Raw genomic sequence first — 23,631 nt, forward strand, 5'->3', positions numbered from 1 at the left:
TAGCATCTATTCAACACAAAAAAGCAGCGACAATTTGTCGTTGACAAAGGACAGCTGGACATATAAAGGGCCCCATTACCTTCAGTAGCTTAGGGCCTCACAAACCTAAATCCTCACAAACCTAAATGGGAGTGCACCAGTTTCTCCTTTGTGCCAGCCGTTTTGGCAGAGTATCGGTGATAGAGAAATTGCTGACTGCACGCTCAGATGCATATTTATTTTATTTTATTTATATCCTGCCCTATACCTGGGGTGTGTGTGTGTCTCAGGGCAGTTCACAGAATAAGTGCGGTTCACATGCATACATGTGGGGAAACTCCGAAAGTTCTAGGATTTTGTTCGTCTCCTTTGTAACAATGGGTTGTAGCCAAGTCCTATTCATAGTAGACTCACTAAAATAAACGAAACTTTGTCAATCGTGTTCATTAACATCAACTGATCTACTTTAAGCACGATTAGCATGGGCTAGCTCCATCTATCTATGGATATTGCAGGGGTGGGCAGGGTCCAGGATAATCATAGAAAAACTTTGCATGTGGTGGGGGAATTTATGTGCACAGCCCAAAGAGGTAGCGAAGAAAGATTATTTCTTTGTGTGTGTTGACTTTCCCGTTGTAAGCTGTTTGGGGCCGATCCTGGGTGTGTATATAAAATAACGCCCAGGAGATTTGGGGAAGGTGATCCTTGGGCGGCCGGGGCGACAGCGAAGAGGGGCGGATGGAGAGCCAGTCCCCGAGGGGGCGGGCAAGGCGCGCTCCCTCCGCGGCGCTGGGAAGGCCCTTCTTCCTGGGAGGGGAGGACCGGGGAGGAGAGGGAGGGAGCTGCGAGCCAAGGCGAGGGCGGCGATCCCACCCACCCGCTCGCCCCACTGACTCCCGTCGGACAGCTGCTTCCTCTCGCCTGCTCGTGGGATCCTCCTGCCCCGGCGCAGCCATAACGCACCATCGGCGGCGGAGGAAGCCTCGGGAGAGCCGCTCGCTTTTCCTTTGCTGCAGCAGCAGCAACCAAAACTTCTCTCCAGCTCGAAAACCTCCCGCTCCGCCGACATGGGCAAAGCGGGCGCCGCTTTCCGTGTCTTCGGGCTGATCCTGTTCGCCTCCGCGGTTTGGGGTAAGTGAGTTCGCTGTTGTTGTTTAGTCGTGTCCGACTCTTCGTGACCCATGGACCAGAGCACATCAGGGTCTTTTCCAGGGAGTCTTCTCTTCTCATGAGATGGCCAAAGTATTGGAGCCTCAGCTTCAGGATCTGTCCTTCCAGTGAGCACTCAGGGCTGATTTCCTTCAGAATGTATAAGTTTGATCTTCTTGCAGTCCATGGGACTCTCAAGAGTCTCATCCAGCACCATAATTCAAAAGCATCAATTCTTTGGCGATCAGCCTTCTTTATGGTCCAGCTCTCACTTCCGTACATCACTACTGGGAAAACCATAGCTTTAACTATACGGACCTTTGTTGGCAAGGTGATGTCTCTGCTTTTTAAGATGCTGTCTAGGTTTGTCATTGCTTTTCTCCCAAGAAGCAGGCGTCTTTTAATTTCGTGGCTGCTGTCACCATCTGCAGTGATCATGGAGCCCAAGAAAGTAAAATCTCTCACTGCCTCCATTTCTTCCCCTTCTATTTGCCAGGAGGTGATGGGCCCAGTGGCCATGATCTTTGTTTTTTTGACGTTGAGCTTCAGAACATATTTTGCGCTCTCCTCTTTCACCCTCATTAAAAGGTTCTTTAATGAGTTAGCTAGCGGCGCGCAAAAAAAGGCGCCTCTCTCCTGCGAGCTTTTCCACTGGCGAGCATCTCCCGTCTCTTTTCACGCATCTCCTTCCCTAGCAAGATTCCCAGTTTTAGACTCCTTTGCAAGCCAAGAAGGGAAACTTGGAAGGTGACTTTCCTTCAGGGAAACTTTGTGTGTGATCTTTTCAATTCTTTTCTTTGAATCACTGTTTAGAGCAAAGCAAGCCTTTGCAACTCCCTGTTCTTAGGGAAAGGGTCAAATCCGGATTTACGTGAGTGATTTGTTGGGAGTAGGTTCTCCTCCTACAGGCGTGCTTCCTCACACCCCACCCCTCAGGGTCCAAGTTACTTTGGAGGCATAGGAATGCCAGCAAAGATTTAATTTAATCTGGATTACCACCCTTTTTGCAGAAATAAGGTTGCTTCTGTTTGTTGAGCTGTCATTCGCATTCGTTCGCGGGGAGGTTATACAAGGTCGGTGCCAAGCAGTTGTTAATCCCACACTTTTCTGTTGAGTTTCCCTGTCACTTTACTTACCGTGGAAAAGTTTGATATTTTAGAAATGCAGGTTTCTTGCAGCTCGGACTCTGCTTTCTCAGCGCGGGGCAAGCGCAAGTGAGAACGAGCCCTATAATTGCGCAGCCTGGAACTTGCTGGCATGCAATTAAATCCCACATGCAAAAGAGTAAGACTTTTTTTAAAAAAATGTGTTTTTTTCTGTTTTATTAAATTTGCTTAGTAACATAACATTACAGTGGTGCCCTGCAAGATGAATGCCTTGCAAGACGAAAAACTCGCTAGACGAAAGAGTTTTCCATTTTTTTGAGTCGTTCCGCAAGACGAATTTCCCTATGGGCTTGCTTCGCAAGACGAAACGTCTTGCGAGTTCTTGCGAGTTTGTTTCCTTTTTCTTTAAGCCGCTAAGCCACTAATAGCCGTGCTTTGCAAGACGAAAAAACCGCAAGACGAAGAGACTCGCGGAACGGAATAATTTCGTCTTGCGAGGCACCACTGTATTATATATATATTCTATAAAACAAAGAATACAGAACAAAATTCATTCATACTACAATGCCTAACTACATCACATTAATATATATGGTTTCTGAAAAAAAGGCTTATACAACAAAATCAATTCAAAATACCATTCGGTTTACTTCCCCCCCTCCCTCCCCACTCCAGCCCTCCCCGCCCCCAGTCAGATCTTCCTTCATATCTTTATCCATGTACACAGTCTGTTCATTTGAGCTTGTATCTTAGGGTTGGCTTCCCCTCTTTCTATCCAGTTCCTGTAAAATGCCCATTTATTTGTGATTCAGTAAGACTTGAATCAGTTTAAAAAAACTCTTGCCAATGGTGTTTGCCATATCTGATACCTTTTGCCATAACCTCTTTGAGGGTCCCCCCCTCCCATCAAGCAGTGTATACATTTTATGACATATTTATAAACTATCTTCCAAGAAGTTCAAGGTAGTGTACATGGCTCTCCTCCTCCGCGTTTCATCCTCACAACAACCTTGTGAGGTAGGTTCAGCTGAGAAATGGTGACTGGACCAAGGTCACCCTGTGTCTGAATGACTGTTTTGCAGTCTTAAGCTCCCGTCTGTTTCCTTTGGCCTTCTAAAGATTCATGCCGTCTGTGGAGCTATTAAGGCCCGTACTTGACTTGACTCTCCCCATCGTAACTTGCAAGGCTCAGCGTCCAGTCTACAGGCTCACCCGGGCAACTGCCATTGCATCCCATAATATCAGAGGAAGGATCCTCATGCAGAACAGTGCCCGCTTCTTTTCTCAAAACAGTATAAAAGGTGACTCCAGGCAGGGGCGGCTTAATGGCGCTTCCAGACTGTCTCTGCTTTCGGTATTGCATACCGGCCAATTGAGGTTGCGCAATTACAGGTGATGAGTAGGGAAAGTTGCACAACAAACCTGCTTCCCCCCAAAGACAAGACTTTTTGTGATAAAGAAAGTCATGGGGCAATGCCCTAGAAAGCATGATGCATCTTCCCGGCCAACAGGATGAATGCTCAGTAAAGAAGTTGTCAGGAAGTGACTAAATTTGCAAATGGGATGGCTAGAACAGGGGTCAGCAAACTTTTTCAGCAGGGGGCCGGTCCACTGTCCCTCAGACCATGTGGTGGGCTGGACTATATTTTGAAGGGGGGAAAATGAACGAATTCCTATGCCCCACAAATAACCCAGAGATGCATTTTAAATAAAAGCACACATTCTACTCATGTAAAAACACGCTGATTTCCGGACTGTCTGCAGGCCGGATTTAGAAGGTGATTGGGCTGGATCTGGCCCCCGGGGCCTTAGTTTGCCTACCCATGGGCTAGAATATCACCAGCTCTTTGAGACTTTCAAACAAGACAAAAAAAAATGGATTTAACAACGAGTCCTCAAAATTAGAAAAGGAATTGTTAAATAATACCAAAATCATTTCCAGAATGTACTGACTCCTCCTTGACTGGGAAGTCAAGGAGGATGAGGTGAAGGAGGTAATGATTAAATGGGCACAAGACATCGGATGCACCATCATGATGAGTGAATGGGAGACCCTTTGGAAAACTAACGTGAATTTTACGGCATGTTACACCATTAAAGAAAACATGATGAAAATGCAGTTTAGATGGTACCTTACACCATCAAAACTCTCCAAGATGTATAAAAATATTTCAGACAAATGCTGGCCGTGTGGAGAAACAAAAGGAGATATGTACCATATGTGGTGGACATGCCGAAAAATTAAAGAGTTCTGGAACCTCATTTATGATGAGATGAAAAAGATCTTTAATTTAACATTCTCAAAGAAGCCAGAAGCATTTCTGCTTGGAATTGTAGGCAGTGATATCCTGAAAAATAGAAGAGAAATCTTTTTATATGCGACAGCCGCTGCCCGGTTATTAATTGCATTAAACTGGAAAGGGGGGAAAGTACCAATAGTAAGGGAACGGCAGAATAAGTTACTAGACTATGCAGAAATGGCTCAATTGACAACTAGATGAAGGGGAAATACAAAACAATCATTCACACAAAAATGGGATATGTTCAAGAAATACCTACAAAAATATAATAACGACATAACATCTATGGCAGCGTTTGAATGACCCTTGTGTAAATTAAACATTGATAAATAAGGGGAAATGGTACGATTTGTTATAAGAAAGTATTAGAAAATATATTAAAAGTAAGGTAATAAGTACATTCAGTGTTGTAAATGTAAAGTACATCGGGAAATGACATAGTTTAGTTTATTGGATTCTACTTTGGTTTATTTTTGTTGAGTTAGAAAGTATAATAAAAGAAGATGTATAAGTACAAGTTTAAATCAATAACAGTATAATTATTTAAGGTTGTTATTCTTATTAGTTTTACCTTTTCTTTGTACGTTCTATTTAAAATTGTGTATGATATCCTTGGATGTCAATTAATAATAATATTAATAATTTTGCAAATGGGTTGTTGAGATACAGCAAGCCTGCAGCTTACAAGCATTTAACTTGTATGCATTCAGCTTTCCATGCTTGACAATTAAAAAAATTAAGAGCTGGGAGCTATAGCTCTTGTGAGTTATAGTTCCCAGGTTTATTTGCTTTAAATGTTGGAGGCGTTTGTTCTGATGGTCCCATCCCCAAATTTGTTCTCTTCCCTGCTGAAACATGGATATGCTGTTCACACACCAATGCTCCTTACGCCCACTCACTGCCTCCACCCCTGCCAAATACTTTAATCTCATTCTATTCCTGTGGTAATTTCTGGAGCTACATTTGTTTTATAGCTCTGTGAAACCTTGACCTTGGCACTGGTTTACCTCCAGAGATCTAGCCCCTCTCCTGAAATGCTGAGAACATGCTGAGCTCCTCCTTTCCCTAATACAATATGGCCAGGTATTGATTTTAGGTTTGCAGAGAGATGGAGTCACTGTCTTTTCCCATAGGACATTCGTAGTTCATTTCCCCACCCCTATTGTGTCCTGGGCAGAGTACGTGCGTGTTAACCGGTTTGGCAAATTCTGATAATTCTTCCAAAGGAAGTCTTGAATCATTCCCTTTGACCTGAGCAAATAGTTAACAGAAGTGTTTTCTAGACAGGCAGGAAAGTGGATTAGGACAGTGTGGGTGGGAATCGACCATGGGAACAGAATTGCATTTCGTAATGACTGTTATATATTGATTGATTGATTGATTGATTGATTGATTGATTGATTGAATTTATATACTGTTCTATACCAGGAGGTCTCAGGGTGGTTTACAGAAAAGATCACAACATTTTAAATCAAAATAAGAGAAATAACCCAATAACCCCCCCCCCCAAAGAACCACATTTTAAAAGGGTATAGGATGGCCACCAGATCAACCAAAGGCCTGTTTAAAAAGGAATGTTTTTGCCTGGCGCCAGGCAAACCTCCCTGGGGAGAGCATTCCACAGGCGGGGAGCCACTGCGGAGAAGGCCCCGTTCTCGTGTTGCCACCCTCCGCACCTCTCGAGGAGGACGCACACGAAGGAGGGCCTCAGAAGATGATCTCAGGGTCTGGGTAGGTTCATATGGAAAGAGGTGGTCCTTGAGGTATTGCGGTCCTGAGCCGTTTAAGGCTTTGTATGTCAAAACCAGCACTTTGAATTGGGCCCGGAAACTAATTGGTAGCCAGTCCAGTCAGACCAGGATCGGTGTAATATGCTCAAACCGACTTGCTCCGGTGAGCAACCTGGCCACTGAATTCTGCACTAGCTGAAGTTTCTTTCTCCCTCCACCCCTTAGGAGACCTTGATTTATTTATTTATTTTTGGAAATTAAACAAAACATATTATCTTAAAACATATAATCCTTAATTCCACCCCCCATTTCCCCCTCCCCCTCCCTCCCATAACCCACCCTCCCCGCCCCCCTGACTTCCCTCAGTTCCAATCTCTGATTTCTCTATAAATGCTATTATCTGCATGTTACAGAGTTGTGTAAATCCTTAATTTGTCAATGAAAAGTTTGTGAGTGTTTATTCAAAACCTGCCAAGGAGTCCAATTCACTTTGTTGCATCTTTAAATACTTTGTAAAAGATTCCCAATTCCTCTTTAAAGTCACAGTTATCCTTGTCCCGTAGTTTATGTGTCAATTTTGCCAGTTCTGCATAGTCCATCAGTTTCTCTTGCCATGATTTTTTGGTCGGAATTTCCTCACTCTTCCATCCTTGTGCTATTAAGACTCTCGCCGCTGTTGTCGCATACATGAAGATATTTTTCAACTTCTTTGGCAGGTCTTTCCCCACAATCCCTAACAAAAATGATTCAGGTTTTTAAACAAATGTTAGATGGAACATTTTCTTCAATTCATTGTATATTATTTCCCAAAATTTCTTAATTTCATTACAATCCCACCACATGTGGTAAAATGTCCCCTCCTTTTTCTTATACTTCCAACACAAATTTGAGCTAGTTTTATACATTTTTCCTAACTGCACTGGTGTCATATACCATCTATACATCATCTTCATATACTGTGGTACCTCAGGTTACATATGCTTCAGGATACATACGCTTTAGGTTACAGACTCTGCTAACCTGGAAATAGTACCTTGGGTTAAGAACTTTGCTTCAGGATGAGAACAGAAATCACGTGCTGGTGGCACGGCAGCAGCAGGAGGCCCCATTAGCTAAAGTGGTGCTTCAGGTTAAGAACAGCTTCAGGTTAAGAATGGACCTCCGGAACGAATTAAGTACTTAACCCAAGGTACCACTGTACTCTACATTTCTTTGGGGCCTCAAGCAGAGAAAGGTCTTTGCAGCAACCTTGATCCTTTTATCCAGAGACTCTGGGGAATGAACCTGAGAGCTTATGCAGCCAAATCTTGTGTTAAGCTTCCAAATGGCGCACAGGAAAAGATTTAAGCTATCCTGCCACTTGCTTCCATCTAATGAAGTGAAGTAAAAGAACAGCTACGGAAACATCAACAGGCCACACCTCTTATGTCTTGTCCCTGTGTTTCTGTGCAAACAGCTGCGTACAGAAACATACAGTGCCATGCACTGGAGATCACTTCAGCTAATAAGAACATTCCATTCCTTTTTATTGGTGCCTGAGTGCAAGTGGGATCTACAACAATGTGTTGTAATACAGTATATCCTCGCTTCCTAGTAAGAGAGCTCGTGTTGAGAATATCAGCCAGTCAGCCATGCTCCTGTTCAGGATACCCTAAGCTGTAAGAAGCTCAAGCAGACCAATTATCTTTTCCCCTCCTGCCGCCTCCTCACTTTAGTATATTTGTGATGGTTCTCCTCAATTGACTCTCAACATTTCAGGACTCATGAGAAGCCACCAAGCATGCTTTTGTGTTCTGTATTAGTGGGTGTTGGGGCCTTTTGAATTACCGTATTTTTTGCTCTATAAGACGCACCAGACCACAAGGCGCACCTAGTTTTGGGAGGAGGAAAACAAGAAAAAAAATATTCTGAATCTCAGAAGCCAGAACAGCAAGAGGGATCACTGTGCAGTGAAAGCAGCGATCCCTCTTGCTGTTCTGGCTTCTGGGATAGCTGCGCAGCCTGCATTCGCTCCATAAGACGCACACACATTCCCCCTTACTTTTTAGGAGGGAAAAAGTGAGTCTTATAGAGCAAAAAATACGGTATATATAAAAATGTATTGTGCCTCTGCCTGCCTTGGTGTTGAGTGCCTTCCTGACTCCCATTTTATTGGCACACACTACCTGAACTTGCTGTTTGTGGGACAGATTATCATATGATTCTTGAGGCCACATTAGCTGTGACAGACACATGTCTCTCTTCATGCGCCTTCCCTGCTCATGTACAGTGGTGCCTCGCAAGACAAAAAGAATCCGTTCCGCGAGTCTCTTCGTCTAGCGGTTTTTTCGTCTTGCGAAGCAAACCCATTGACGGCTTAGCGGATTAGCGCTATTAGCGGTTTAGCGGCTTTTAGCGGCTTATCGGCTTAGCGGATAAGCGGCTTAGCGGCTTAGAAAAAGGGGGGGGGAGGAAAAAAACCTGCAGGAACTCGCAAGACATTTTCGTCTTGCGAAGCAAGCCCATAGGAAATTTGTTTTGTGAAGCACCTCCAAAACGGAAAACTCTTTTGTCTAGCGAGTTTTCCGTCTTGCAAGGCGTTCGTCTTGCGGGGCACCACTGTATCTAGCAACGAGTAGGATATATCAGAACTGGGGATGGAGGGAAGTGGCTGGAGGAAGTGACAGCAAAGTGTGTGGTGGTGGTGGGCTTGGAACTCATCTCTTGTATGTTGTCTTTGTAAGTAAAATCCTTCCCCTCTACTTTATCGGACCCTCAAAGTGTCCCTGTATTCCAGGGACAGTCTGGGATTTACAGAAGCTGCCCAGGTTTCTGATTTGATCTCACCGATTGTCCCTCTTTTCCTTAGGGCACCTTTATTTTCATCGGAGAAATGTTGTAGGATACAGTCATTCCTCTTTTTACGTTTGCTTCAGGTTGAATTTTTTCAGGTTGCGTCCCACAGCAACCCAGAAGTAACGGAATGGGTTACTTCTGGGATTCGCCGCTCGCGCATGCGCAGACGCGGCAAGTTGCTACCCGCAGACGTGCAGATGCGGGTTGTGTTCTGCTCATGATGCGAACGGGGCTCCGGAACGGATCCCGTTCGCATCCAGAGGTACCACTGTATATGGAGTTTTGTGACCACCCAGCCAAGGAGGTAACTATACAACCTTTGGAAGACATCTGAAGGCAGCCCTGTATAGGGAAGGTTTTTTTCCAATGTTTAATGTTTCATTATGTTATATATATATATATATGTTGGAAGCTGCCCAGAGTGGCTGGGGCAACCCAGTCAGATAGGCGGGGTATAAATAATATAATTATTACGGCATTGGCCCAAATATAAGCCGCACCTGAATATAAGCCACACCTTTAACATTCAAGGGGGGGAGAAAAAAAAAGACAATACCTGAATATAAACCGCTCCCTTAAAATTCCGCAGGCACTCACACCCGTTCCGTTTTACCGTATGTCTGTTTCAGCAGCGATATCGTCAAAGCCAGTTTTTGTAAGGTCACGAATTTTAGCCGCACTTTAACGTTTCACGGTCGGAATTTGGGGAAAAAAGTGAGGCTTATATTCAGGCCAATACGGTATTAATATTATAGAATAGGACGTCCCTGTTTTCATCAGAGAAATGTTGGAGGGTGTGCTTTATGTGTCAGTGAGCTGGACGCTTGAATCAGGATGGGCCTTTCCACATCTATTTTGGACCAGTCACATGTTTATTCAGCTGGACCTCTTCCTCTGAATACTTATTGTTTCCTCCATGCATTTGTTCAGTCATTCGTTCGTATGGCACAATCTCTTTGGATTTTCCCTTATCTTATTGTTCCGTTGCTGTGCTTTGTATTATGCACAACATGGGCAGAAAGGGCAGCAAAGGGAGAATGGGGCGTCATGGCAAACCAGATCCAAGATAAATTGCGCAGGGGAAATCCACTCCACTTAGCAGGGGGGGGGGAGTTGCGGTGGACGACGTGGCCACCAACTCCCCTCCAAGGGGGGGGGGATTGGGAGCCAGTGTGTGTAGTGGTTAAGAGCAGTGGACTCGTAATCTGGTGAACCGGGTTCGATTCCCCGCTCTTCCACATGCAGCTGCTGGGTGACCTTGGGCTATTCACACTTCTGTGACGTCTCTCAGCCTCACTCACCTCACAGAGTGTTTGCTGTGGAGGAGGAAAGGAGATTGTGAGTCGCTTTGAGACTCCTTAGGGTACTGATAAAGTGGGATATCAAATCTAAAATCCAAATCCAAACCCAGAGGCTCCCTGTCATGCATCACCCAGCCAGCCAATCTGCTGGCTGAGAAGGTGTGGCCAGGCCCCATTTAAACAAAGCCGTGAGCCAGAGAGCTTTCTCTCTCGGCTCGCTTCCTCAATCTCCCACCCGCCCTCCCTAATTTGCAGGCTTCGACATTGGCCTTGCTATGGGGTTGGTTGCCATTGAGGGGCCTGGTAGGAATTTTTCCACTTGGCAGATGGGCAAGGGCCATTTGGTTTTCACCTACCTCGTAGCAATTGTCACAACTTTGTAAGATTTGGCTGTTAGGCATTGGTTGATCTTATGATGGAGGAGGGGAGGTGTGGCCATAACCTGCCCCTCCAAGCTTAAGGGTATTCCTTTGAAGGAATCCGGGGGTGTGGATCTTGTCCGAAGTCTGGGACTGGGCTAGTCCATGACCCCTTCGGGAACCCTGGGAGAGCTCGAGTTGGTTTGCATCGACGGGGCTCCCCCATCGGTGGTTGACCCTTACCGAATTCCCTGCATGATGGGCGGGAGTCAGATATAGTCAACTCCAGTGCCTAAGCCAATACCACTCACATTCTGTAACCAATAAAGTTGTGGCTAAATTTTGCCCAATAACATTAACCTAATATCCGTGTCCTTGTGTCTCATTCATTGCCGAGGGGGTGGTTTCGGGGTCTCGACACGCAACCGTGTTACAGGCATGATGCTTTCATATGGGCACTTCCAGGCTTTGTTTCTTGGGTGGGATTCAGTCACATGCCTGGAAATTCAGGTTGTGCAATTAGAGTTGATTTGGAAGTCTTGCATGATAACGCTCACCCCACCCAACTGGGCTTTCTGCAAGCAGGAAATGGTTGAGATAATGCACTGGGAAGTCTGGAATAGCAGTTAGACAACATTGTCTAATTAATGCTAAATAAGGCGGTCATTGGGACGCAGGTGGCGCTGTGGGTTAAAGCCTCAGCGCCTAGGACTTGCCGATCGAAAGGTCGGCGGTTCGAATCCCTGCGGCGGGGTGCGCTCCTGCTGCTTGGTCCCAGCGCCTGCCAACCTAGCAGTTCGAAAGCACCTCCGGGTGCAAGTAGATAAATAGGGACCGCTTACCAGCGGGAAGGTAAACGGCGTTTCCGTGTGCGGCTCTGGCTCGCCAGAGCAGCGATGTCACGCTGGCCACGTGACCCGGAAGTGTCTCCGGACAGTGCTGGCCCCTGGCCTCTTGAGTGAGATGGGCGCACAACCCCAGAGTCTGTCAAGACTGGCCCGTATGGGCAGGGGTACCTTTACCTTTACTTAAGGCGGTCATTTGCAAGTGACCTTAGTCTTTTTAGAGTTTGTTGCTTTGCAGATTATCTTGGACTATGAATTAGCCCAGTCTGTATGGATTCCCCACTCAGCACTGTTTTCTAGACTTCTAATATCAGGAACAGGGAACAGTTGGCTCTTCATATGTTGCTGGACTACAACTCCCATGTGCCTCAGCAAATATGGCCAATGGTCAGGGATGCTGGAAACTGAAGTTCAGCTGAGGTTTGAATGGCCAAATGTTCCCCACTGCTGTTCTGTGTGATTATTTGCAAGACTGTACTCTAAACATTAGGGACGCGGGTGGCGCTGTGGGTTAAACCACAGAGCCTAGGACTTTCTGATCAGAAGGTCGGCGGTTTGAATCCCTGTGACGGGGTGAGCTCCCGTTGCTCGGTCCCTGCTCCTGCCAACCTAGCAGTTTGAAAGCACGTTAAAGTGCAAGTAGATAAATAGGTACCGCTCCAGCGGGAAGGTAAATGGCGTTTCTGTGCGCTGCTCTGGTTCACCAGAAGCGGCTTAATCATGCTGGCCACATGACCCGGAAGCTGTACGCCGGCTCCCTCGAGCAGTAAAGCAAGATGAGCGCCACAACCCCAGAGTCGGTTACAACTGGACCTAATGGCCAGGGGTCCCTTTACCTTTACCTTTACTCTAAACATCGGTGTTGCATGCAGGATCCACCTCTGCTTTCAGTTTACAAAACAAGTAAATTTCTAACCCTGAAGACGGCTAATATACTTGAATGTATGACCGCTATCAGGCCACAGCTCAGAAGAGGTGTGTGTATGACTCAGAGGTTGTGTATGTGTGTGTGAGAGAGAAATAGAGGGAGGCTGGAATTGCACAGCGTTGACCCCTAAATTCTTCTCCTACTCAGGTTTACATCCAAACCACAGAAGAATTCCCCTCCTACTCCCTTTCTTTCCTTTCTATTCCATTTACCAGGATGGAATTGCCCTGACAGCAAGATCAGGCTGCAGTACATTGAAGCAAGGCAAGTTAAGAGCCTTTGAGGGGGAGAAACATTTCCCTAGCTAGAGGGGAGAGGCCTCCATGCTTTCCTTCTCCTTGCTTGCCATGTATTGCTGCCTCACTAGAGTTGTCACTGCTGCAACAATTTGATAAGCGAGGGGGACTGGGAATCAGCAGATTGGTAGGATACAAGGGAAAGCTCTGTCTAAATTTGGATTGAACTAGGAACAAACGGAACTGTTTCATGTGACTGAATGCTCCTTGATGACATATGATAGTGGTGATGGTATTATTATTAGTAGTTATTATTATTATTATTATTATTATTATTTGGGGAAAGTCTAGTTTTCTTTGTGGAGGGAGTTAATGTTCTGTACAAAGCATGTGAACTCCTGTCAATAAAACACAGCTTTACTTACCTAACGTACCTCACAGGGTTGTTGAGAGGATAAAAGGAAGTAGGGGAGTGTATACCCACCTTGAATTCCTTTAAAGAAGAGTGGGTATCTGAATGTGATAAATATATTAAATTGATAGCCGAATCCTTATCGTACTATCGTGATAACAAGGAGTCTCCTAAAGAAGTTGATTCTTTTTATTTTTTATTTTTAAAATCTGTTTAGCATCAGCATGATACAAAACATAGAAAAGTATTCAGTCTCAGCCCTCAGAGGGCTTGCAGTCTATTTTGGATGGGCAGGATTGGAAGAGAGGATTGTTGGGGTTGGTTTTTTGGGTTTTATTTTTGCAAGCTCCTAACAGTGTTGTCAGAGTTGAGGGTTGTTGCGAGACACCTGAGGAACATCAAGGAAGGCAGGGCAGGGAAGATTACTGTTGTTGGTGAGGAGAGGTGGCTCAATGGAGGGAAGACAAGATCTAATTCCAGGACTTGGCATGGCCAAAGGTGCAAAGGGGGAGAACATGAAACACTGAGCTTTTGGAAAGACAGAAAGCATGGAATAAGAAGGGTGGAGAATGTGCTTCACATCACTTGGTGCCAGTCACACCTCATGAGCCAGACATATGAATGATCAGCACATCACAGTCTGTTACTCAGAAACCTTGATTTGGTGATGGTTCTTCACGTGGGCCGCTCAATGGGTGTGGTATGATTCAGAAAACCATGATTCCTCTGGGTTTCCACTATCACCAGGTGACTGGAAATGTCCTTTCACAGTGGAAAAGGGGGCAAGAGGATCTATCTGGGTTTAGCCTAATCTCTGACCACAGTAAGGACCTTAAATGCAATGGCTAGGGGAATACAGTGGTGCCTCGCAAGACAAAAATAATCCGTTCCGCGAGTCTCTTTGTCTAGCGGTTTTTTCGTCTTGCGAAGCATCCCTATTAGCGGCTTAGCGCTATTAGCGGCTATTAGCGGCTTAGCGGCTTAGCGGCGATTAGCGGCTTAGTGGCTTAGAAAAAGAGGGGGGGGAGGGAAAAAACTTGCAAGACTCGCAAGACGTTTTCGTCTTGCGAAGCAAGCCCATAGGGAAATTCGTCTTGCGAAGCACCTCAAAAAACGGAAAACCCTTTCGTCTAGCAGGTTTTTCGTCTTGCGAGGCATTCGTCTTGCGGGGCACCACTGTATGAAGTTGCCCTTATTTGTCAAATATTTTCGTCACGCCGCTCCTCAAACTCTAGCAATAATAGCCACTTGCAGGCCCGGCCCAACCATGAGGCCAGGTAAGGAGACTGCCTCAGGCGGCAGGGACCCCAAACAGATCCTGATATCCATCTTTCTCCAGTCTTCATTCATTCCTCCTTCCCCAGTGGATATGGTGGGTACCCCATTTTGGGGTTCGCCTCAGGTGCCGAAACGTCTTGGGCTGGCCCTGGCTGCTTGCGTTCGAGATCTCCAGTCCCTGAGAACATACAGAACTCCCTGTTGTGGAAGCTGGATCTGTGGAGACTCCCAGATTTCCTTTTCTTTCCCCACAAGTTTCTAAACTTTGCGAAGGTTGGTGGTGCTATTGAAGCTGAAGCTTAGCGTTTCATGGGGAGAACGACACTTCTGTGACTCTTGTGTGTAGCCAGAGTAGCCTCAGCCTAGCTTCATTACAATAAATGGGCAAGGTTTCCAAGCTTGACATCCGTGGGATGTGAATTATGCCCACAAGTTTATAATCCTTGTGGTTTTGGAGAAAGAGAGAACTTGCGAAAGCCTCTTCAGTGCTATCTCTCTGTCCTCCGTCCCCTCATTCCCTCTTTGTCTCCTGTTTTTGCTTCTGTATCTGTATGGCCCATATTACACCCACATTTTATTTGTCATTTTAAACAACAACAACCAGCAGTTCTTTGTGTTTCCTGATAAGGCAAAAGAGAACTTATTCATACATTCGGATTTGTCAGCTCCTAAACTATGGACAAGGAGACGGGGAGGAAAAAAACTTAGCATAAACTGGTGAGAAATCTTTATGCAAGCCCACAGACGCAGTAAGAAAGAAACATAGCCGGGTGGCAGTCTTCCATAGACAAGCCAATGTGGAGTTAATAATAACTCTGGGCTGTTAATCAACAGTTTCTGAGGAAGCTGCGTAATCTCCAGCCTGTAGGAGCTGCCAAAGCCACAGCCTGTGAGTCAGCAGTCCAAGGTGGTTATTAGAGGAGGGGGTGTTTGTGCATGAACAAAGGAAGAAAAGCAATTATAGAGATAAACAAGGGGCTAGTGGAGACTCCGGAGTGCTGCCTGCCCCACCTCTCCCTTAAAAGAGGCCTGTTGTCCTAATCATTGTAGGTAGCAGGGCCCACTCGCCTACGGTGAGTCTGTGGTAATGTGGGAGCCCTGGGTTCAAATCCCTGCCAATGGACTCGCAGTCCACCCCACAGCTGTACAGTGAGAGCAGTGCCGGATTTACGTATGAGCTAAACAAGCTCAGGCCCCCCAAAAATTTAAAGGGGAAAAAACTGGATGTACATTTCCAAAATATAAGATAAAAAGCAAATAAAATAAAACCTACATACGGCAACAGTGTTTTGTGTTGTGTAGGCTCCTCTTGTGTAAGTAATGGGTCCCACCTGCTCCCTGAAATATCACTGCTTTGCTCATTTCTAGATATAGGGTGTCTACATTCTGCAACTACCAAGTACTGAGTACAGTATATGCATGCTTCTACTTCTCAGAGCTCCAATATTGCTCTATTTGCAGTCCTTGTTTTGCTGATTTCATTTAATATTCTAATTTTCTGAGATTGTTAATTTGAGGTTTTCATCAGCCAGTGTGGTGTAGTGGTTAAGAGCGGTAGTCTCGTAATCTGGTGAACCGGGTTCGTGTCTCCACTCCTCCACATGCAGCTGCTGGGTGACCTTGGGCCAGTCACACTTCTTTGAAGTCTCTTAGCCCCACTCACCTCACAGAGTGTTTGTTGTGGGGGAGGAAGGGAAAGGAGAATGTTAGCTGCTTTGAGACTCCTGAAGGGGAGTGAAAGGCGGGATATCAAATCCAAACTCTTCTTCTATACGCCATAATCATTGCAATTATAATTAATAAAGGCTTGACATATCTCGCTTTGCATGTCATGAGTCTATCTCATATATTAGCTTATGATAATATAATAATAATTTATTATTTATACTCCGCCCAGCCACTCTGGGCAGCTCCCAATAGATTAAAAACAGAATAAAACATCAAACATTAAAAACTTCCCTAAACAGGGCTGCCTTCAGATGTCTTCTAAAAGTCAGATAGCTGTTTATTTCCTTGAGCTCTGATGGGAGGGCGTTCCATGGGGTGGGTGCCACTACCGAGAAGGCCCTCTGCCTGGTTCCCTGTAACCTCACTTCTCGCAGGGAGGGAACCACCAGAAAGCCCTGGGAGCTAGACCAGGCTGGACGATGGGGGTGGAGACGCTCCTTCAGGTATACAGCACCGAGGCCGTTTAGGGCTTTAAAGATCAGCACCAACACTTTGAATTGTGTTCGGAAACGTGCTGGGAGCCAATGTAGGTCTTTCAGGAGCGGTGTTATGTGGTCACGGCGGCAATTCAGCAGTTGTTGTTGTTGGAGTCTGTCTCGAAATACAAAGGGAGTGTACATCTGGGGGTGAAATCAAACCGTTGCATTAGCAACACAGAAGTGGCCTCCCAAAGGGCGCAAGGCTGGACAGCGTGTAAGGAGATGTTGGGCTGCCCAGATGACAAGATTCGCCTCTCAGCCTCACTGATGTGGGCCAAAGGAAAGCAGAGTCCTGGGGAAAGCAGCAGGACGAAAGAAAAACCTCTGACCTGTGCCTAGGAATGTTGGGACAAGTGTGGATGAGCCCTTGAGTGTCTATATTAAAGTTTCCCCAAGCTTCTGATAGCTGAGGGGTGTGGATGACATAAGCACACTCTCACATTTTGGAGTAGCACTTAATAACTGTACAGTACGGGTTTCCTGCTACATAATGCGTGGAGCAGTTCGGAATAGCTGTCGTCTTTCTAAGCGAAGGGCATCGCTAAGATAAGGGGAGTTTGGCTATGTTAATACACTGGTTTTCTTTCTGTAAGGACGCAGGTGGCGCTGTGGGTTAAAGCCTCAGCGCCTAGGACTTGCCGATCGAAAGGTCGGCGGTTCGAATCCCTGCGGCGGGGTGCGCTCCCGCTGCTCAGTCCCAGCGCCTGCCAACCTAGCAGTTCGAAAGCACCTCCGGGTGCAAGTAGATAAATAGGGACCGCTTACCAGCGGGAAGGTAAACGGCGTTTCCGTGTGCGGCTCTGGCTCGCCAGATGCAGCTTTGTCACGCTGGCCACGTGACCCGGAAGTGTCTCCGGACAGCGCTGGCCCCTGGCCTCTTAAGTGAGATGGGCGCACAACCCCAGAGTCTGTCAAGACTGGCCCGTACGGGCAGGGGTACCTTTACCTTTACCTTTCTTTCTGTGCTGCTGTTCAGATATTGCTGTTAATTCCCCTAGGAATGCATAGCTCCAGTTATGCTGGAATCCTCCTGCGAAAACATTCAGCAAGCAGTATTTAGTGCATTCCCTGGAAGATAAAATCTCCTAGGTATGTTTCCAGATTAGTCTTGTAAAATTTCAAGGAGCACAGGGAGGGGTGTAGTGACGGGGGCGGGGGTGGGAATGGTGAGACCTTATAATTTTGCCTCAATTCAAAATCTGGACTTTTAAAATAAAATCAGAAATTAACACATGAGTATGAAAAGTGAGGTCCTTTGAGGACAAAGAAATGTCATACTTGGTACTCTTTTTGGCTGAGGTTCAAGATTTATTATTAGGGTTTGAACTCTTCCCCCCCACCCCGAGGTTGAAATTGAAAGTGGAAATTTGTTCAGGTATCACATTTTTTTAATCCTGATTTTTGAAACCTGTGGTGCAGATTCGCATATCCAGTTTAGGAATCTATCTGAAGGTTAACAGTCTTCCCTCCCCATTAAAATATTCATGTTATTTGCTGTAGATATTAGAGAGAAGTTCGCCTTTTTGTTAGCTTCTTGTATTCAACTTCCAGTATTCATATATTTGTCAGATTTCTAGATCACCCTTCAACCCTATGCGGCTTAGGACCCTCGTACCTACGGGACCACCTCTCTTGGTATGCCCCGCGGAGAACCTTAAGGTCCACAAATGACAACACTTTGGAGGTCCCAAGTCACAAGGTGGTTAGATTGGTCTCAACTAGGACCAGGGCCTTTTCAGTACTGGCCCCGACTTGGTGGAACGCTCTGTCACAAGAGACCAGGGCCCTGCAGGACTTGACAACTTTCCGCAGGGCCTACAAGACAAAGCTGTTCCGCCTGGCCTTTGGTTTGGACTCAGTCTGACCTTTGTTTCCCTCCCCTTATGGTTTTGATCTATGGGCTACTTTTAAAATGAGGCTTTAAATTGTATTTTAACCTGTATTTTAAATTGTATTTTAACCTGTATTTTAAATTGTATTTTAACCTGTATTTTAAATTGTATTTTAACCTGTATTTTAAATTGTATTTTAACCTGTATTTTAAATTGTATTTTAACCTGTATTTTAAATTGTATTTTAACCTGTATTTTAAATTGTATTTTAACCTGTATTTTAAATTGTATTTTAACCTGTATTTTAAATTGTATTTTAACCTGTATTTTAAATCCCCCCCCCCCACATTATGTTTTTATTGTAATTTTACTGGTGTTAGCCGCCCTGAGCCCGGCTCTGGCCGGGGAGGGTGGGGGGTATAAAGACAATTTATTATTATTATTATTATTATTAACCGAAGTTTCCACAGTGTGTGCGTTTGCAATTTCAGAAGTACAACTGGTATATAAGGAACCACCAATGGCATAACATGTGATGACACAGCAATAAATGGATCGTATTATGAGCTCACAAAGATCAGGCCAAAGAGAAGTCTTGAGTAGTATAGCTGGGCGATATCAGCTTTTCAACATTGCGATGTATCACTGGCTAAACATCATGATATTGTGATACACTGTGATGTTGAAAAGGAAGGAGCATCATTTGGTCCTGGAAGATGTATCAATATATTGCCCAGGCCTATTCAGTAGATGCTGGAAAAAGACATCAACAAGACAGGTCTACATATCTCCACTGGGAGGGAATTCCACAGTTGGGGAGCCATGACGAAGAAGGCCCTGCTATAAGTCACTGTGCTGCAAGCGGTGGATAAAATGGAACTATTAGCAGGGCTGCCCTTGCAGATCCATAAGCGTGGGCTGGTCATATGTGGTTTTCTTACCACCCACGGCCCATGAAAATGCTGTTTGAAACTGTGGTCCAATTCTTGTCTGCCCTTTCTTCTTCAGGTGACGATGACATCTGTACTACACGAGGAGTAAACTCATGTCAGCAGTGCTTGGCAGTGAACCCACAATGTGCTTGGTGTTCCCAAGAGGTGAGGCAAAAACCAAGATTATACCATGTACCTTCCCCTACTCGAACTTGCGGTTCTTGGGTGTCAGCTAGATCTTGCTTGAGCTCCCTATCTATTCATTTATTTCAAGCATTTATAACCACTGTGCCATTTCAAATTGCAATGCCCAAGATAGCTTAACATCAATAAATATGTTGTTGTTGTTCTTTAGTCGTGTCCAACTCTTCATGACCCTATGGACTAGAGCATGCCAGGCACTCCTGTCATATATATACCGTATTTTTTGCTCTGCAAGACGCACCAGACCACAAGACGCACCTAGTTTTTGGAGGAGGAAAACAAGAAAAAAAATATTCTGAATCTCAGAAGCCAGAACAGCAAGAGGGATCGCTGCGCAGTGAAAGCAGCAATCCCTCTTGCTGTTCTGGTTTCTGGGATAGCTGCGCAGCCTGCATTCGCTCCAAAAGACGCACACACATTTCCCCTTACTTTTTAGGAGGGAAAAAGTGAGTCTTATGGAGCAAAAAATACGGTATATATACACATACATACATACACATACATATACACACACACACACACACACACACACACACATTATTAAACAAAACATATTATTAAAACACTTAAGAAACAAAAAGATGAGCAGCAGATAAACAACAACGAGAGAGAGAGGAAATCCAAAGTACAGTGGTATCTTGGTTCTCAAATGTAATCCATTCCGGAAGTCCGTTCCAAAACCAAGGTCCACTTTCCAATAGAAAGTAATGCAAAAAAGAATTAATCCACTCCAGACCTTTAAAAACAACCCCTAAAACAGCAATTGAACATGAATCTTATGATCTAACGAGACCATCGATCCATAAAATGAAAGCAGCAAACAAGGTACTGCAGTCACACAATCAATCAATCAATAGCTGAACTGGGTTCCACACAATCACAAAAACAAAACAAAAAGAGCCACAAAAACGCAAAATAAATAGCAAAATCAGACCTCAGCGTAACACTCAAAACGGAAGTGCGGCGCTCAAAACGGAAGCGTAACTCAAAACGGAGCATGTTCGGTTTCCGAAAAAGTTCGCAAACCGGAACACTTCCGGGTTTACAGTGTTTGAGTTCAAGTTGTTTGAATACCAAGGCGTTTGAGAACCAAGGTGCCACTGTACATCAAAATACCAGTCGAACCAAAGCTGTGCTGGAACAAAAAATATTTTAAGTGGCATCAGAATACCATGAGGAGGGGGCCCACGCAGATCTGCTGGGGCCAGGAATTGTTGTTATCATAAAATGAACCAAGTACAAAATAAGATTAAAATGCTACCTAAAAGAAACTGAACAAAACAAAACAAAACAAAGCAGCAGATCGTGCAGTAATGGTCTGGGAGTTCTGGAACTATGCTTATTTGCTGAGATAAGCTGGATAAGTTTTTATGACGACATGGGATGTTCACATTTCAAATGTCACACCCATTGCAGCGAATGGAGCGTATAGCAGTGCGATTGAATACACAGGAAAAACACAATGGGTCAGTTGCAATTCCTCTTCTAGAAGCACCAAGGAAAAGATGGTGGTGGAGGGGTGGGGAGACCGTTGGACAGAGATGTCAAAGAAATCTGAAGAATGTCATGTTTTAAAATAATGAAAGGTCAATTAACAGTGGAATCCTCCTGGAGTATCTGAAGAATGTTTTTTGTGGCCGTTAACTCCCAAACAGCAAAGCTTGCTGGCTCTTTGGAAAAGAAGCAAAAGCTTTTTTTGAATATGCTCCCAGGACATTTTTAATCAACTGATGATGCATCGGAGTAGCTCGCTGTAGGCAAAGAGGGAGCCACCAGATGTCTGCTCACCAAAAGCTGCAAGAGTAATCACAAGCTGCTGCATTAACTAGCTCCATCTGTGTCTTGCCCCAGAGCAAATAAGCAGCGTTGATCCATTCCATGCCATTTAAACGTATTTCCACGAACGCAAAGTTTGAAGATCACTTAGCAAGCGGTTCTCACTAATGGAGACAGTTTTTTTAAAAAAAATGACACCAAATGTCCATTCGAACACATTAATTGATTTTGAATTGCTGGAGCAATATATAGTGGTACCTTGGGTTAAGTACTTAATTCATTCCGGAGGTCTGTTCTTAACCTGAAACTGTTCTTAACCTGAAGCACCACTTTAGCTAATGGGGCCTCCTGCTGCTGCCATGCCGCCGGAGCACGATTTCTGTCCTCATCCTGAAGCAAAGTTCTTAACCCGAGGTACTATTTCTGGGTTAGTGGAGTCTGTAACCTGAAGCGTCTGTAACCTGAATCGTATGTAACCTGAGGTACCACTGTATTACGTTTTGGAAGGAGCTTGTGCATTCCAAAGGCCATTCAGTGTCTTTCACTGGCAGGAACTGTTTTCCTAAGCAATTTTCCGGTCATTGAGAAGATCAGTAATGGCAGGCAAAACTTCTCCCCAGTGCAGCTTGCGATCACTACCGATCTTCCTCTCCACCGCACATCTGCAGGACAGCGTTGTTGGGTGTGTTCTGCGATGCATTCTTCTGTCCTGGAAGTGAGCCCCAGCAAGTCTGGACAATGCCCCCAGATGAACTGAGATTGGAGCACTAGAACACATCCCAGAATCCTCTGCAACAGGGCCGTTAGGCCAATTGATGCAGCTGGTTTGGGGTGTCACAAAAGGGCAGCAAATTTTGAGTCGTTGAGTTCAACCTTCATAAATAAACGCAAATATTACAAAATGACAGCCTCCAGTGGCTTACTTCCAAAGCAAACTCACCAGTATGCCCCTTGGAGAAGAACTAGGCTGGGAATAGCCCAGCTCCTCAGAGCGACTAAGGAAACCCAGCCAAATGGGTGGGATATAAAGAAAATATTATTATTATTTATTATTACTTAATATATAGGGATGATGATGATTTGTATATAGAAGATGATCAAATCTTGTAGCCGCCCACCTGTAGTCTAATGTGTTGCTGCCCAGGCACAGGTACAGTCGTACCTTGGAAGTCCAACAGCTTAGTTCCCGAACGTTTTGGCTCCCGACCATCGTAAACCTGGAAGTGACTGTTGCGGTTTGCAAACTATTTTGGGCTTCCGCGGCTTCTGATTGGCTGCAGGAGCTTCCTGCAGCCAACCGGAAGCCGCACTTTGGTTTCTGAATGTTATGGAAGTCGAACGGACTTCTTGAACGGATTCTGTTCAACTTCCAAGGTACAACTGTATAGAGTCATTGAATCGTAGAGTTGGAGGGTCATCTAGTCCAACCCCCTGAAATACAGGAATCTCAACTAGGTCACACAGTGCAGGTGGTTGGAATCTCTTGTAACTTGAACCTTCGCTGTGAAGTCTGCATATAATGAGCTAGTGCTTTTTCCACAGAAGATGAGCTACCTTTGCATAGCTGAGAGGTTGACTAACCTGTGACCCTCTCAGATGCCCTTGGACTCCAAAGCCCATTGTTCCTGAGCATTGCTAGCGCAGGGCATGGATGACAGAAGTTGCAGTCCAGCAACATAGGGGTGTGGTACCCATCACTGTTGTGTAGCGTAGGGATGGTGTGGTTGGCATGAAAATAAGTTGTTGTTGTTTAGTCATTTAGCTGTGTCCTACTCTTCATGACCCCATGGACCAGATCACGCCAGACACTCCTGTCTTCCACTGCCTCCTGGTCAAACACATGCTGGTAGCTTCGAGAACACTGTCCAACGATCTCGTCCTTTGTCATCCCCTTCTCCTTGTGCCCTCCATCTTTCCCAACATCAGGGTCTTTTCCAGGGAGTCTTCTCTTCTCATGAGATGGCCAAAGTATTGGAGCCTCAGCTTCAGGATCTGTCCTTCCTGTGAGCACTCAGGGCTGATTTCCTTCAGAATGGATAGGTTTGATCTTCTTGCAGTCCATGGGACTCTCAAGAGTCTCCTCCAGCACCATAATTCAAAAGCATCCATTCTTCGGCGATAAGTAGAAAGGGTTAACCGGGAAACCCAGGATCCCTCATAATTCTTGTCACAGCGATCTGAGGTGTTTGCCTCGGTTTTGTGCCTTAACAGCTCACCAGACA

At 45.2% G+C, this 23,631-nt stretch overlaps 1 protein-coding gene across 1 annotated transcript in view; it reads left to right on the forward strand.

Annotated features, from left to right (window-relative positions):
- Positions 1 to 772: 772 nt before the first annotated feature.
- Positions 773 to 23,631, forward strand: part of ITGB3 (integrin subunit beta 3) — a 57,605-nt gene continuing 34,746 nt past the window's right edge. The window contains exons 1-2 of the mRNA XM_079949473.1: positions 773 to 1,110; positions 19,506 to 19,594. Of these exons, the coding sequence (XP_079805599.1) occupies positions 1,047 to 1,110; positions 19,506 to 19,594 (153 nt within the window). The 5' untranslated portion in view covers positions 773 to 1,046. The remainder of the gene's footprint in view (positions 1,111 to 19,505; positions 19,595 to 23,631) is intronic.

This window comes from Podarcis cretensis, assembly GCF_951804945.1.
Source record: "Podarcis cretensis genome assembly, chromosome: 13".
Lineage (NCBI taxonomy): Eukaryota > Metazoa > Chordata > Lepidosauria > Squamata > Lacertidae > Podarcis > Podarcis cretensis.